Source organism: Haemaphysalis longicornis, unplaced genomic scaffold, assembly GCF_048455015.1.
Source record: "Haemaphysalis longicornis isolate Haplotype H1 unplaced genomic scaffold, Haemaphysalis longicornis Haplotype H1 scaffold_8, whole genome shotgun sequence".
NCBI lineage: Eukaryota > Metazoa > Arthropoda > Arachnida > Ixodida > Ixodidae > Haemaphysalis > Haemaphysalis longicornis.
The window spans coordinates 139,394,611-139,411,346 of NW_027526445.1; the positions used below are offsets into that span (position 1 = coordinate 139,394,611).

A 16,736-nucleotide genomic window follows, 5' to 3' on the forward strand; every position below is an offset into this window, starting at 1 on the left:
AATACTTTACAGTGTCTTGCTCTTCGAAATGTCTCTCACATACCTTGGATTTTTGAGTAAGGCGCCTGTCCTTGCGGTGCAGCATTTGTTCCCATTGTTTCGGGTTCGATTTCCGGCCGCGGCGGCAGCTTTTCTGATGGAGGCGAAAAGCAAAAACGCCCGTGTGTACGAGATTTCGGCGCACGATAAAGATCCCCAGGTGGTCAAAATTAATCCGGAGCCCTCCACTACGGCGCGCCTCATCGCCTGTGTTGCGTCGGCGCGTTAAACCCTACAATCAATCAATCAATCAATCAATTGTTCCCATTGTTTAAACTCCGTGGCCTTACGTGGTGGGGTAAAAAAATGATGATTTGCGGCGTAAATTCTGTAGCCACTCGTACATCCCGGCGCAAAACACGAAGGCATTTCCACTACACAAAAGCAAACATTCGGAAACCGGATAATTCAGGCGCACGAGTGGGGAACGAAATCGCTTCGAACGATGCGCGCCCGCCAAAGCGCGCGCCTGTCCGTGCGCCCATGCAGGAGCAGGTGAAGAAAAGCGTGACTGCAGCGCCACTAGTTCGCGTGACCGCCACCACGGCCGCCTCGGGAGCGGAGCTGTGAAACTGAATTGTTCTAAAAACGTTGGGTTGGATTCCCTCCCCCCACCCCCTGTCCCCCCCATTCCCGCCCGGCAACCGCCGCCGCCACCCCGCAGCCCCCAACGGGCAAGCCTCGCCGGCCTCACTCCGCCGGCACGAAGCCACGCCGCTTGAGCAGTAACGACGCCAGCTCCAATATCACTTGAACACTTTATTCGCGTTACGTGCGCAAACGCTACGTGCGGCGAGAAACACCGATGACCAATACAACACAGACAAGGTTGTCTGTCTGTCTGTCTTCAAGCACAGCACACGCACAACACAAGTCCTATCCTTCAGCTCAGCTTCACGTACGGCATACGAACGACGTTCTCACCTTTTGCTAACAGCACTCGGAGTCTTCGCGTTACGATTCATCCTGGTGTTCTTGGCGTCCCTTTTGTAGCACCGTAATGTCCGAGGGAGCACATACGAGAAACAGCCCACTACATGAAACGCGCGTCGGCCTCGCCGTCGCGCAGGGAAACCGTTCTCGCGCATGCGCAGCAAGACGGGGCGACGGGGCTGACGGCGCGACGCGGGGGTGAGGGAAAGCGCTCCGTGAACGAGCGAAGAGAAAAACGGGAGAGAAAGAGAGCATTTTGTTTCCCCAGCGCCACTGGCGTTTGGCGCGCAATAATAGAACCGAAACTAGAAAGAGTAGCATCGGACTGACTGTCCCACGCCGCGACCACCGCGACAGCTCGCTCAAGAGAAAGCCGACAAATCGGCTTCTTTTAGCGGATATTATTTTGTTTAGCCTCTGCAACTACTTTAAGGGCTATTTCATACAGTATGCAGTCATTTAAACACGCCACAAACCGCCACAACCAACTTTCACTCTGGCTTGTAATTGAAAACACATGGAAGGTGGCGAGGGTCGTCTGCTTTTGTACTACCCAGAGGCGTCGGCCGCTAGGGGCGCTGCATGTCGCCAAAACTCCAGCGCAGGAGGCCTATCGTGACGAGCGCAGAAACATTTGCAGCAGTTCTCATTGCATGTGTTTCTTCACACTGCAGGCCTGTATTCCGCACATTCGCGCAGCCAGAGTTGGGCCGTAGGGGAGTTGCCTTGCGTCTGACGCTGTAGCTTCGTTATTATTTACAACTCTTTTAACAATGCGTTGCGAACGAATCCGTTCATGCTCATGAGATAAAAGTGTGGCAACCAGCGGCTCAAGGCCGTTTCATTTATATCGGGGCTCGGCAACCTTTTGAAGTGGAGGTCCGAGTTGCATGAACCCGACACGGCAAGGGCCGGAAGGAAAATAAGGAAGCGAAGGGGGGAGCAGGAGGCGGGGCGTTTTTTGGATCGGTGCAAAAAACATCAGTGAAGGTGTTATTTGGCTAAATGTGAAGATGAGGGCAATGCCAACAGGAAGCGGTCTTGCCTTGTCCCTGTCTAACCCATTTTAGGTTAAAATTGCCATGTCAGGCTTCAGGGGCCATTTCTCTAAAAAGGGGGCGTAGTTTCGAAATGACGGGGTAGCGCCATGCAAATACGTGTGTTTTGCGGTTGGGGCGCCGTTTAGAGCTGTTTCGGGACGTGAGAATCCCTGCAGGAAAGAACAGTAGCAAGGGCGCAAAGGGACACCACCGCTCCCCGTCGCTTCGCTTGTGGCTTCGCGCCCTTGCCACAGTGCTTTCCTGCAGGGATTCTCACGTCTAGAAGCAGCTCAAAGCGGCGCCCTAGCCCCAAAACACCTGCATTTGAATGGCGCTACCCCGTCGTTTCGAAACGACGCCCCCTTTTTGAAGAATTGCGCCCCTGGGGAGGGGGGTTGTGACGTCCATCTTGGGGCCGCACGTGCCAATAGATGAAGATACCGACAAACAGCTATCAGACTCTTGGCGCCAGTCATAACAGCGCTTTACTAAGCTTTATGGGCCGTTTTTCAGGCCTAAGTAGCCTCTGAAGGTTGCCACAGAACATCTACGCGTGCGATAAGTACCCATTCACAGCGACACCCCAAAATAAGGTCACAATTCGCCGTTAAAGCCATTTTGGCATTGTTGGACAAGACGAGAAAAAGCCACCAATGCCGAGTGAAGTCGTCGGCAATAACTGCACCCTTGCCCCCGCTGTGTAAACCGTGTGTACAGTAGTGGTATTTTTCAGAAGGCTGAGGGGAGAGTAGAAAAGCACATTTGTCGTTACGGTTAACCAAATTTCCGTCTTTATTACATGTTTATTCAACGTATAGTCCGGTTTTGTATTAGACGAGGGGGCTTTTAAAACGTTTTTAAAACAATCATGTCTCCAAATGAGCGCACCAAAATACGAGTGAAATCAGCCAAAAATGAAGATTGCAAGTACTACAAAGCAAAACATTTAAACTTTCCCTTCTGATTCAGCTAAGTCTTGAGGCACAAGTTCTGTGTGAAGGCAATGTGGTGTCTCATTCCTTATGCACAATTTAAAGTGAGGGACATTATAGGACTACGGCAGTCTCCAGCCGCCTTGAGACGTCCTACGAGCCTTAATACCTTTGGTACAGCCCAGAATATTGCGCAGAAAATTGCGAATGTGCCTGGCAGGTACATTCCTGTTTTATTGCGGGTTCGTGTAGTTATGCAGCTGCGTGTTGGAATGTTTTTTTTTAGTTTATTTACCCTACAAAGTTGCAAGCGAAAGAGGTGAAAAGATTCCTCTCCAGTTAGCTCCAGTGTTTTTACTAACTGATACGGGTCAGCTTCAAAGAAACAAAAAGCGTGTACTTACGAACGCATGTCTTTTCACACAGTAGTTTGGTCTTGAAGTTATTGCCGTTAGATGCGCATCCTCCCCACAGAAATCTCCGGCAGTTCTGTCCATCAAACCAGTATCTATCTATAGACGCTTTACATGGACCAGGCTTCAACGGTGCGAAGCACTTCACCGGCGGTGCTGGAGTATAAAGCCAAAGATACTTGTAATTAGTTTTCCCTAATTGAGCGCAGTCTATATTTTGTTGTTGCTTCAGATTTATTCTGGGATAAAGGCATCCGCAACGTGTCTAGAAAGATAGCAATGTTTGAGCAATAAATGGCCGCGTGCCCCGCCAGACCTTCGCGGTTCGACTAAGATTGACGCCCTTAATGGTTCATGTTTTGCATCAGCCACGGTGTACAGTCGTCAATAGTGTTAACAATAACAAAGAAGCGGGGGCCAGCCTACGCACGGAGCGGCCGGTTACTATAGCTACCGGCACATCTTCGGCAGGTGATAATCGGTGCTCCCTATGCTGACGTTCTGCACTCGGCAGCTTCAGCGCATGCGCGCAGCCTCGCTGACTACCTAGGGCGGTCTGGAAAACTGCCGCTTTGGGCGTACGCTGGCACCTCGTTTATTGTTGTTGTTAACACTTTTGATGACTGTACTTCTATGTAGTCAACTTGAACTTCTCTGTAAACCGACAACAGCATCATGCTACCACCGACGTGTAATCGTGACCGCTTATTTGGTGCAGCACTCGAACCGGTCATTCATTTTCTTCTGACAGGTAATGGCTAATGCAGGTTGAATTTGCCAAAAATCACAAAACAACTGCCGATCCACGTCTTAGCGTTTAGCTGGGGACATGCAGTCAAACTTATTTAATTTTGTACGCGTGTGAAAATACTGTTTTTTCGGAATTATTATCAACAGTAGTAGAAAAATTGGGCGAGCATAATATTTCCCATTCTACGTTATTACACTACTAAATAAATTCCGAATTTCTATAGTGCCTCTAGCACCTTTTTGGGCAACTTGAATACTAACATAATACTGCCGCAGTGATTACACTTTCTTTGGTGTTTCCCATTTCGCTCTACATGCAGTAGAGTGAAAGGTGTTCTACATTTGTCATCCTCCTGGTGAAAAAGTACGTCTGTAGGGAGAAAACAGAGGTCAGGAAGTTTTACAAACCGAGTTCCTCAAAACACGAAGTTCAAATTTTTAGGGTTTCTTCAAGGTTCAACTATACCGCGTGAACAATACGTAATATTTATTCGTTTACCAGCGACAACCCACGACACTTTTTTTAGAAACCCTTTCGCTTAGAAAAGAATCCTGCTCTTGTCGGAGAGATTTTGTTGCTCTTTGACTGTGAATTGAGTTCAAGAAATCCGATTTACTGTCAGAGAAGGCGTTGGAGGCTTAGAGTTATAGTTTTTGTGTTTTTCTTAAATACACCGAAGCTTCATGTTGTGTGAAACGAATAACCAATACTTAAAACCGCGAGCCACAGGTGGTTACCCTTGGTTATATAGTGTATACCTTTCACCGCTCTCAGCTCGTTTGTTTCTTTAATGAGCTGCCGCGCTTTGTTAGATTAGTTAACGACTGTATGTTGGTCTGAGTAGCTTCGATAAGTATTCATTTAATGAATAAAGTAAAATAAGTGCCCGCTTGAAGTAACGTTGATCTTGTTGTCGTAGACACCACACAGCACAATTGCTTTGCATACAGAAACCTACGCCTACTTCGTAGTACAATCCTTTAGGCTAAGGTTTGTTTTGTCATTGCATTTCCCACTCTCCTAATGAGTACGGGGTCGCTTGTTCTCTGTCTGGATATAGGAGCTGTTTTCTATTAAAGCCAGCGCCAAACTAATTGAATGCATATTTCCTTATGCTGCCTATATTATCGGAGCTAGATTATACCACATTTCTTTGATTTATAGAACTTCTCGGGCACTAAGTCTTGCTATCGTGCTATTTCAATTTGCATGTATAGTGCCGCTATGAATGCCACTGTTGTGTGCTTCGAAAACTCGGCCGAATAAAGTAATCCCGGTACAATCGACCAGATTTAGGGGAAATCCCCAAGGTGGAGTAAGTTTCTGCAAAGGAAACTTTGACATCCACCTGAATGCAGCCGTACGGTTACAAACGAAAGCTAGACAGCTTCCTCAGAAACTTCGCAGTTGAAGAAACGTTCGTCCTCCTCCAGGATTCGAACCCGGGACCGCCGCTTCTTCATTATCGAAATTTACAAGATATTTACAAATTTTTAAACAACGCATACACGAAAAAAAATTCACTCATTTCACCAACAAGACAGACAAGAATTCTTACCTTTATATTTTTCTTCAACTTTCCCGCCGCCAGGCTTCTTTTCTTCCTCTCCTAGAGTATTCGAAGAAAAATTTGGCTGTCACTCAAGAGCTTGAAGAAACCAAAAGGGTACATTCGTCAGCGTTAAAAGGATAAAACAACTTGGTCGGGCTATCTCATATGTTTGTCGTTGCGATTCAGCGTTAGCACTGCCAAGCCCGTTTTATATGAGTTTAACTTGCTTTGCCCAAAACGAGAATTGAACATCCCGTTTCATGTTTTTCACCCTGCCCAACGAAAGCCATCTTTTTCTTATTTTTATTTTATTTCAAAAAAACCCTAAAGGCCCTCTGGGGAGGGCATACATAGGGTAGGGGGGGTTACAAAGGTGTCACATAAACTAGAACAAGAACAAAATAAACACAAGAACTAAAAAATGGTAAAAATAATTAACATTGCTAGAGTGAAAACAAATACAAAAATTCGGTAGAACAATAAGAACAGCTATTGGTACAGTAACTAGAACAAACTACACCGATTATAACCACATGGTATATTACAACATATCATCTGACAACGCAAGAACTGAATGAAATGAGGCAGTTAAATGATACATATTATACATTGATATTTTTGCTCAGAGCATTAGTAAATTTCGTGGTATTCGGTTCAATAAAAATGTTTGATGGTAGATTATTCCAGTCTATTGTGGTACGAGGAACAAATGATTCGGCAAAAGCAACGGTATTACATGTGATGCGTTTGATTTTGTATGAATGATCTCGACGCGGAAAAATGGCGGCTGGTTCACACATAAATTCGTTATGAAGGCATGCATGGTAGTACAGTTTATGAAATAATGTTAAGCGAGATATGTTGCGACGATGCGATAAGGTTTCAAGTTCAGCACGATTTTTTTAATTCGGTTACGCTGGTATAGGGTGAGTAATCAGAAAAGATGAAGCGGACAGCACGGTTTTGTAAAGCTTCTAAGTCATTTATTAGATATGCCTGATGAGGGTCCCAAATGGCTGCCGCGTACTCTAGTTTAGGGCGTATTAGTGTAATATATGCTAACTTTCGTAAACGCGCGGGTGCATGTCTGAGGTTACGTTTAAGGAAACCAAGCGAACGGTTAGCAGACGCGAGGATATGGTTAATGTGATTATTCCATGTCAAGTTACTGGTTAGATGTACACCAAGGTATTTATAGGTGGAAGTTCTGTCCACGAGGCTGTCGTTTAATATGTAGGATGCTGAATTTTGGGAGGCGTGATTAGTAAAGGACACTAGTTTTGTTTTAGAAAGGTTTAGAGGCATTAGCCAGGTTGAGCACCATGTGTTTATAGCATTAAGGTCAGATTGTAGAATATCGTGGTCATGGTTAGATTGAATTTTACGGTATAATACGCAGTCATCCGCAAATAACCTTATGTTAGATATAACGCAGTCTGGTAGATCATTAATATAAACTAGAAAAAACAAGCCAAAAAACAAGCCAAAACAAGCCAAAAACAAGCCAACAAGCCAATCAAAGCCATCTTTTGTCTGCGTGTCTTCTGTATAGTACAGCTTTTGCAACCATTACTAAAAATGCCAGAATTGTCAAAAAGAACCATTAAAATGCTGCAACAATATGAAATGTTTGAAACTGCAGACGCATTTTCAGCGTTTCGTCCTGCGCACAGCCATGGATCCAATGGAAACTAAAAATTATTTATAGATTTTAAACCCCCAATAACGCCAATGTACTGTGGTGCCTTTTGCAAAGAACCGTTTTCCCTGCAACGACATTCGTGACGCAACAGCGCAACTTTGCTTGCCAAATGCATACTTAAAATCACCGCAGAAAAAATACGGCACAAGCAAAAACGAGAAGTTTTGACGCGTTTTTTCCGCGCTGATCCTTAACCATGAACGCTAAACGGCTCGCCTAAATCACAGTTTTATTGCACAAAGTTTTTCTTTGCGTACACCTGTTTTCAAACACCGTCGCACCCGAGTGAACAAACGTAGTGGAGAGCCCGAAGAAATCAGCCATGGTAGTTATGCTCTCGCTCATAAATCGGCGCCGCCGAACTTTTCAACTGCTGATTCGACACCCTCGAGATTATATCCCTACTTCACGTTGTTTAACCGGGCCACCAAACCCAATTGTACATTGGAAAACAGGTGAGCACATCTACAAACATAGCTTCGCCTTGTTTGTACCGGCTACTTCAAACAAGCAACGCCCTGCTCCGAATTACTGATCAGAACAGCGCCATCCGGCACAATCCCAATAAAATATCTGTGAATGTTTCCGACTGCTCTATATCGCCAAGTGTGTCCTTCTTCGACGATGGTGCTAAATTAGTCGTCTCAGGTCTTTATTGTAAATGCGTTTTGAAGTAATTTTCTTCTTCCTGTGATTTCTTTTGCTAATCCGTCCAGCCCTCGTATTTTAGTACTTTGGTGCATGCGCTAGTAAGTTCTTAAATATTCTCGTTTGAAGGGAAATGGTGTCGGGCATGTTAAAGTGCTTTCAAACTAGTAAAACGAATTTCTTGAACTTCTTGTTCCTACCACTGTGGAAGAATCTCTAAATAAGCATTTTTGTGCGCACACATCAGTGTATCACCTCAGCTTTGATTTAAATAGACTTTGTACCCTTCGGGTTTGACCATATGTATTCATTTGCTACTCTTCCTTTTGTGCAGGACGGCGCACATGATAATGAATTTCTTTTCTGCGCAAACACAACCACCCATCGAATCGGCTATTCTGACCACCTAGTCCAAAGGTTTGTTCTTTGTTCCCACATTTTCGAGTATTTATATTTTACCTTAGTGCAATTCGCATATCAATCTGTCGCCTGAACTAGGCAGGCCTTGAGATTGCATTATCCTAACGACTTGACTGATGCGTCTGGTGGTCTAGCAGTACCCATATTTTTCAGATCTTCTTTGGTGACACTTTGGAACTATCGTCAACCATTCATTTCCGTAACCTCTGTGGGCCAGTCCAGGGGAAGTTCCAGAGGCGTGTAAAATATTCTGAAGTTTCCACTACCAAATTAGGCAAGCACCCTTCGTGAAGCCCACTGAACTCGTTTAAACGAGTCGCGTACCGCCCTCAAGGATGCAGGTAGTGGCGGAACGCTTTACTAACTACGTTATATGACTCTCACATTGTGTCTATTATTCTTCTGAATCTCTTCTCCTCTTTGACTGTTTAGGAACCGGAAGGCAGCAGAAGTTTGTCTAAGCGCCCGCTTCGGATTGTGATTACAACTAATCTTCTTGTTGTTCTCTCTTAGCATCCATGCTATTTTTGTGTCTATGCATTAAACGCGATAATTTTCTACGTGTTTTTATGCTCAGTTATGCCCCCGCGTGTTAGACCTTCGGCTCTGCTTTGGCAGCCTTGCGATACCGAAAAATAATTTTTCAAAGGAAACTCAACCCCGAGGAAACTTCGGCCCACTATTCTCCCACATACTAAAGCACTCAGCTGGAACTGCCCGAAACAAAGCAACTTGTACCAAAATCCCCAAAAAATGGAAATAAAAGTCGAATCAACATCGATTCTTCAGCAGCTGCAGTGAATTTACAACCGAACTCCAACGTACAGAAAGGGAACTGGCAAAAAAACAAAGCTCGTACGAAAATTCAACAAGTGCGCAATGAGTGCAGCACAAAAATGATCCGCGGCTTTACCGAATAGAAATACAGATCCGCACACTTGCCTTTTCCTGCCAGATTGCCGGTGCTTCCTTTCTCCGGTGTTGGTTCTGTAGGATCGAAGAAGTTGCTAGTATAAAGCAAACAACACCATCACAGCAAAAGTATCAAGGCCTTCAAGTGGCAGAGTAGCACGTATAACGTCACCTATGAAAAGACCCTGACTTCAAGTTTAAAGCACAACTGCGACGAAATTTTCGGCCCCTTAAATGCGCTGTTTTCCCACAGTACTAAGTTTAGTAATTACATGTAAATGAAAGATTCACCAAGGGAAACCACCGCCTAACCAAGCTAAACAGAGCTTTCGCGTTCCATGCCCCGTGTTAGCTGAGCTACATCGCAGCAATTAGTTTTTTAGGCGCAGCCTTTGGCGGCCGCATCAGGAGTTTCGCGACGTCACCGTCGTCGTATATCCAAGCGAACGATGGGAAGAACGACGAGTGAAAGAAAGGAAAGGAGGGGAGTGTCGCGAAATTGTTAAGGGAGGGCATTTCGCCATGGCGGCGCGAGCGCCCTCCGGAAGGCTGCGGCAGTATGCTCTGCCCTCACCACACGCTCGTCTGCGTGAAGCTTGGCGAAGACGTGAGGGAGGCATCGCGTGACGATTATATGCTTTCGTTTTAATGCGCGGGTCGCGGTCCCTTCCTGAGACACACTTCGCGCCGCCGACGCAGAGGCTCATCAACGCTGCCGTCGAGCGAATCCACGAGTGAAGGCTGCCTCCGCGCACTGCAGCACTGAGGATTGAGCGCTCAACTGCAAATGGGACAACGGGTCGTGCGCTTCGTCAGCCGCTTCAGCTAAACGAGCTGCCCGAGCGGAGACTGAGCACCGCCGACGCCACAACCGAGAGTGAGGGCTGAACAATCAGCGAGGAAACCGGTGCTTGTGCTTGGCCAGCCGGTGCGAATAAGCTTTCGATAACCATACAAATATGTCTGTCTGAAACTCTTTACCTAAACATATTTTGACAGTCAAAACAGCTAAACGCCTGCACCCTAACTTCACATTAGGGAGTATCATAATCGCTAGCCAATATTTTGCTAAAGCCACGGCGTGAAGGTCGTGCCGGGCGCCTCGCACTGGGGGCTTTATTTTCCTTGGCAGCTTTTTTGCTAACGCCTACGGGCCGAGCTTATTCTTAACCAGTTTTGCTGTTGATATACAAATGGTTAGTTATTGCGCTAGGTATGCAGCACAGCACCAACTAAACAAAGATTCAGTGCGAAAAAAAAAGTCCGGCTAATAACCACGGAAGGAAGTAACGCATCAACAAATTGTGACTGAATGTACCCACTGCAAATAAACATAGTACTTGCCTTTTTCTCCCAAATTCCCCGTTTCCGCCTTCTCTTGTGTAGGTCCTATAAGCCAGAGATAAATATTAGCAGATGGGAACGGAACCTTGGTAAAGCGAAAGTATAAAGGCCAGAGATAGACCGTTTTGCTTTTTCTCTCGATAACAGACTGTCACCTCAGGTTGGTCACGCGGTAGCCGTTGCGTTCATGTATGTCGATATAAATCAATTGTGTATTGGGTGTAAGCAGATTTAAACGTAAAGAGGCAATCCAGACCATATAGCTGAGTCAAACGTCAATCTTTAACATCTTCTTTTTCCTTACTGAGGGAAATTCATATTGGTGACTACATTAATACTTTAGGTTTGTGGCATGCCATGTAGGTCTGTTTCTCGTCAGAAAATGGGGCACTATCGTAATCAGTACGTATGTTCCCCAAATGTGTTTTACATAACCGGCATAAGCATGTGTAAAAAAATAAGCACGTTTTAAAGTAACCTTACCAACATAATTTTCATACCAATTTCAGTAAAACAATATAAAGTATCAGTAGATACGAACTGCAATACTTTTTTGCTTCGAATATATTCAGCCTAACTTTTCAGGTCCTAGAAACGTTCATTTGAATTCCTATATTTCGGAGCAGTGAGAAGTGTGGTTTATAGAACATGAGCAATAATCTTGCAAAAATGTTGCCATTTACGTACCCTCTTCTAATCTCCCCCGCATATTTTTACCAATATTAGAGCTCTAGCCCGCTGACAGCTCACTACACGACGCGGCTACAATGGAAACGACACATTTTCAGCCTCTTTGACCAAAAATGCCTGAATGAACACTGAAACAACGTCTGCTGACATGTTCAGGAAGTATTTGGAAAATAAAGGTGGAATTATTGCTCCTAACATTGGAAGACCTTTGAGCAGAAAACTTCTTTTTATTTTTATTGTCTCCATATTCAACCTTTCAATAGGTTCGAACACCAGTCTTGTATGCTAATGGTTCCCTTATAATCAGCCTTATTCAAGAATTTTCTGATCTCACCACTTTATCAGGCTTTCTCACTTCAACTTTAAGTTGAAGACAACAGTAATTATCTCTCTTAAATCATAAGCTACCGTTTCAAATTGTTTTACTACTCAATAAGCTTGCTTTTTTAGTGTTCTCAACCCATTAGGGTGAAAAAAATACCAGTGTTTTTTAAAGTCATGTTTTGCGGAAAAGTTTGTCCGTACTGCGGCTCACAACTGCAATAATGACTAAGTGGTGAAATGCTGAACGCCAGAAAAATTTGTAATTTATAGCACCATAGGTGTGGCCTGCGCAATGAATTAGGATGGATATAATATGATGGGTAATAAAGATGTAGGGAAGAAAAAACTGAATCTGCAGTGATCAAATAATCATGCACACCACCGTCTAACGACCACGACGATTGAACGCTGAGCTTTCCGTGATGAATTTCTTGATTGTCTGAGTTCATACTTTGACTTGCAGATGGTTTAAACTTTGACTTCTTGACCATTGAGTTTAATTCTCATGGTGTATGTTTTTTTTAATCGCAGCGGCATTGACGTTGTCCCTTTTCCACTCGATTTCGCACGAAGAAAGCTTCCCGTTCTACCATCATTGTCATTAGATGGAAAAGCGCATGATATTTCTGCATAATTTCCCGCGTCCAAGTACCCCTCTGCAAATGCAAACTTCTGCGACTGTGTCAGAATGGCGCAATCGTATTGACGTCGACTTCATACCCCAAGGGACCCAGGTGCGATTCCGACCCGGAAAACCGCTTTATTCTTTCACTTCACTCACTATGATCGTCATCGTCAGAAAAAGTTGGCTTTTCGGTGGTGCTTTTTCAACAGAACATATACCATCAGTGAGACATAAAAAGGTTCGCTTTAAATCCATCACTGAAGAATACTCTTTTTCACAGGAGGTAACACTCCACTGAATCCTGCGCCGTCTATTCAGCTCTTTACCCAACGGGGAACTTCACCGAAGGTGCCCAACGAAGTGATCATTGTACTCAAGGGAACGGGGACAACTACCTTATGTTATACTCTTATAGTGCTTAATTTAGGTAATCGTTGCAGCTCTTCTCCCTTTATATATGATAGCGAAAATCCCGTTCAACATCGTATTTTCGCGTATCACGCGATTTCCTTTGTTTGATTGCCTCTCTAACGATTATGTACTGTCACAAAAGATTAACCAGATAAGACCATATTCCTGTTAAACTGATAAACAGCATGGCTTCTGTCGTCCTGCTTTGTGCCAATGTGCGCCTAACCGTCTGTTCTACTTTATGCTTTTCTGTGGACTCTTCGACAAACCACAAGCAGTCCTTTTTGGAGGGCACCTCAAAGCATTTAGTTTAGCGTACCACACCAGAACAAATTGGTCAACCTACATGCGACTGTGTGCAAGAACTCCATGTGTACTAAAAATGCAAACATGGGAAAATAAACGAAACCTAGCGTACGACTCGTTACCAATTGCACTGTATTCATGATACGGCTTATTCTAAGCATAAGGTCAGAGGCACAAATACACTCAACACATGAGCACCAAGCTATGTGACACCACAAAAAACATCTGCTATCTTTTTTCACTTAAAAAAGCAAGCGTCAATTACTTGCCTTTTCCTTCCGTGTCATCCGTTTCTACCTTTGATTGTCCTAGTCCTAGAGGATGAAACAAACATCAGTCTACATGGAGTAGAAGCTTTATTAAAGCAAAAGTATGAATTCTTTAATGTAGTAGTTTCACATGTCACTTTTGAAACAACTGGCACTGTAAGTTCGCGTTGCGGCGACCATTGCCACTGTGGATACTATGAGAGCACGTTATTAGGGTACTAGTAATTTAAAATAGTCCTAATAAATCGGACTACAAAACCTGCGTGAACGTCATGGCCTGATCTTGTTGTTCTGTGTTTCGAATTGGCAGCAATTCAGACCAGAGCCTATTCGAATGCGCCATAGATTAGTAAATTATACGTAGTCAGTAAAAAATAACTGATAGTCTTTCTACTTTGCTTTTGTATTCCTGCTTCTCCGGTTCTTCAAATAAATTCGCTTGCTTTCCCACAATTCCAGTACTGTGTGACGCCTTCTAATAACATTATATGTAACCACATGAAAGAAAAAAATATGCGAAAATATTGTGAGCTTTGCGCAGCTTCCGAGTACACTCGAGTTGTGATTTAACATTGGTTTTGTGCAATGAAAAAGAATGCTAATGTTTGGTGGAATAAAGAAGGGTGGCCTTATTAAGGAAATTTAATATGCACTATAAGAACTTCCAGTAATGACGTACGGAGCAGAGACTTGTGATTTGACTAAGCGACTTCAATACAAACGTCTATATGCCCAACGGGCTATGAAAATAGGTGTAACGCTTAAGGATAACAAAACAGCTCCTTTGATTAGGGAACAGCCTGGTGTGGACGATATTCTAGCTCAAATTAAGCGAAAGAAATGGGCATCGGTGGGTAGCGTAATGAGGATTAGGGGCCACGGGTGGACCATACGTTTATCGGAGTGACTGACAATATACCGTAAATGCAATAGGGGTCGGCCAACGACTCGATGAGTGGATAAGCTACGAAATTTGGGGGGCAAGGTTGGACGCAGCTAGGACTCGATAGCCGTGGCCGGAGATCTTGGCAGAGGTCTTGGTCCTGCAGTGGACAAAACCAGGCTGATGATGATTATGATGATGATGGTGGTGGTGGTGGTGGTGACCGTGGTGGTGATGACCATGGTGGTAGCGGTGAGAAATCAGACAAAGCGTGTGATGCAAAGGCAATGCCGGGAATGTAGAACAAAATATATATAACGAATCTGTATGCAACAGTCATTTTATGCAGTATTGGAAAATTACGGTGGTAAAAAAAGTGCGCTAGAAATAGGACACAAGTCGGAAGAAGAATGACGCAGATGCGCTTTACTAAGCGCATTACTAAATACTAAGCGTCACTGAGTCGCCCGTCATTCTATTTGTGAACTGTTTTTAGCCATCTTTTTATTGCCTTCGTAAAACACCGAGTAGCCCAAAACACTATTTATTTAAAAAACAAAAACAACAACAGTGGAAAATTATATTCAAATACTCAGGCTTTTTCCGAAATAGGACATTTGTACAGTGTGCCAAAAGACAACATCACACTGCTGAAACGCCGACACGTACAACTGAAGATCTTTACGGCTTCATTGATAATAAAGTCGTAAAGGCACGGGTTATTGTAAGCGCTATCTCCATAGAGGCAGTTCATTTATGCCACATAGTGAAAATGTCTCAGTGACAGTCTTATTGCCTTAACAAAGTGCGGGGACTTATTTTCGGCGGCACTGAATTCCATCTTTTCAGAGAAACGGTAGGGCAAGTTCAACTTTTGCTACACTTTGCAAAACTAAAGAATAAGGTGCACAACTAGATGAGTGCCGTCAAACCCATTAAAATTACTTATTCATGGATATCTTTTGTCACTAGTAACTGTATTACCTAAAGAAATAATTTGACCTCATATATTGCAATTATAATTTTTTGTTTTAGGATACTTCATTCTTTTTAACACACTGCACAGCATCCTTGCAATGAACAAACCTTTGAATAATACCTTCCAACACATATGGAAAACTTCTGACCTGTGGCGAGGGCAACAGTAATATGTTTATTTCCGCTTAACATTCAAAGCACCGCTAAATTAAGGGGCGTAGTATCTCTACGGTCTGCAACATGCGAAGATTGCCGAAACGTTCGTTATAGTCACCTCCACGCATATGTTAATGACAATTACAGACCCCACGTGTCGCCTGGAAATGCGCGAATTGAAGATTTTTCACTAGAGAGGTAACAAACTTTCGTTTAGGGACGCTTTAGCTTGCCTTAAGTTCGCTGTATCCCACACCTACCTCCGGAATTCAATCACAAAAGCCCTGAGGGAACTGACGGCATAGACATACTTGTATCTATTAAATATGGTATACGCTGTTGTACTTGTCTTTAAGGTATCTACACGTTTTAAGGTTTGCGTTTATAGATCTGTCGCTATCCCTGAAGCTAAGAGACGTAAAGCATGAAACGATGCCATGGAATAGTCGATTTATTCGTTTATAACGTTTAAGGTGATGCAGCGGAGCACGCTGATATGTTAAGGACGCAACGATGACGACCGGTTTTTATCTACTGTGCGCGGCTACCCTGGAAACATACTGTCTTACAATAGCATCCTTGGTGCTCATTGTCTATCGTAGTGTTTGCACCCGTTAAATGCACGCACCTTACTTGTGCAAGGTAACAAAGGATTACTGCGGTGAGCGGTAGCAATCATGATTTCCAAGTCTGGTCAAACAGATATAATATTTATGGACTTCAGCAAAGCATTTGATCGGGTTTCTCATTCTGGTTTGATATTGTAATGTAATATGTAATGTATGTAATGTAATGCCTTGTAATGTAATGTAATGTAATGTAATGTAATGTAATGTAATGCCTTCGGGCCCTTAAGGAACTAATAAATGAAATATTGAAACTTAACCGATTACACTTTCCTTCCAACCTAGTTAAATGAATATCGTCCTACTTAAACACGCGCCGTCAGTTCGTCGATGTAGATGGCCACTACTCTGACTTCCTTCCCGTTAATTCTGGAGTCCCGCAAGGAAGCGTCCTAGGCCCGTTGTTTTTTTTTAATTTACATAAATGATCTAACAGCCTGTATTGATGAGAGCGTTACTATTAGATTATTTGCCGACGATTGCTTAGTTTAAAAGGAAATTAAAAATAACAATGACCAGGTTGTTTTAAATGGTAGTATCAGGGCTATTTCTGACTGGTGCGATAAGTGGCACATGAAACTTAATCTCGAGAAAACAGTGTTCATGCGCGTTACCAACAAAAAATGTCCCGCTGAATTCCCATACCGCATTAATGACGTTGCAATTGCTCAAACTGAAAGCTTTAAGTACCTGGGCGTAACACTCGCTAGTCACCTAACATGGTCCAAACATATTGATGCTGTCTGCGCATCTGCTCGTCGCAAACTTGGTCTCGTCAGACA

The 16,736-nt window shown here is 43.8% G+C and overlaps 1 protein-coding gene across 4 annotated transcripts in view; it reads right to left on the reverse strand.

Moving 5' to 3' along the window:
* Window positions 1–16,736, reverse strand: part of LOC144150174 (uncharacterized) — a 181,612-nt gene that overhangs the window by 22,315 nt on the left and 142,561 nt on the right. For all 4 annotated transcript variants that reach the window (XM_077682016.1, XM_077682015.1, XM_077682018.1 and 1 more), the window contains 5 exons: window positions 13,312–13,356; window positions 10,687–10,731; window positions 9,373–9,417; window positions 5,667–5,717; window positions 3,349–3,513 (listed from right to left, as the gene is read on the reverse strand). In XM_077682016.1, coding sequence (XP_077538142.1) covers window positions 3,349–3,513; window positions 5,667–5,717; window positions 9,373–9,417; window positions 10,687–10,731; window positions 13,312–13,356 — 351 coding nt within the window. The remainder of the gene's footprint in view (window positions 1–3,348; window positions 3,514–5,666; window positions 5,718–9,372; window positions 9,418–10,686; window positions 10,732–13,311; window positions 13,357–16,736) is intronic.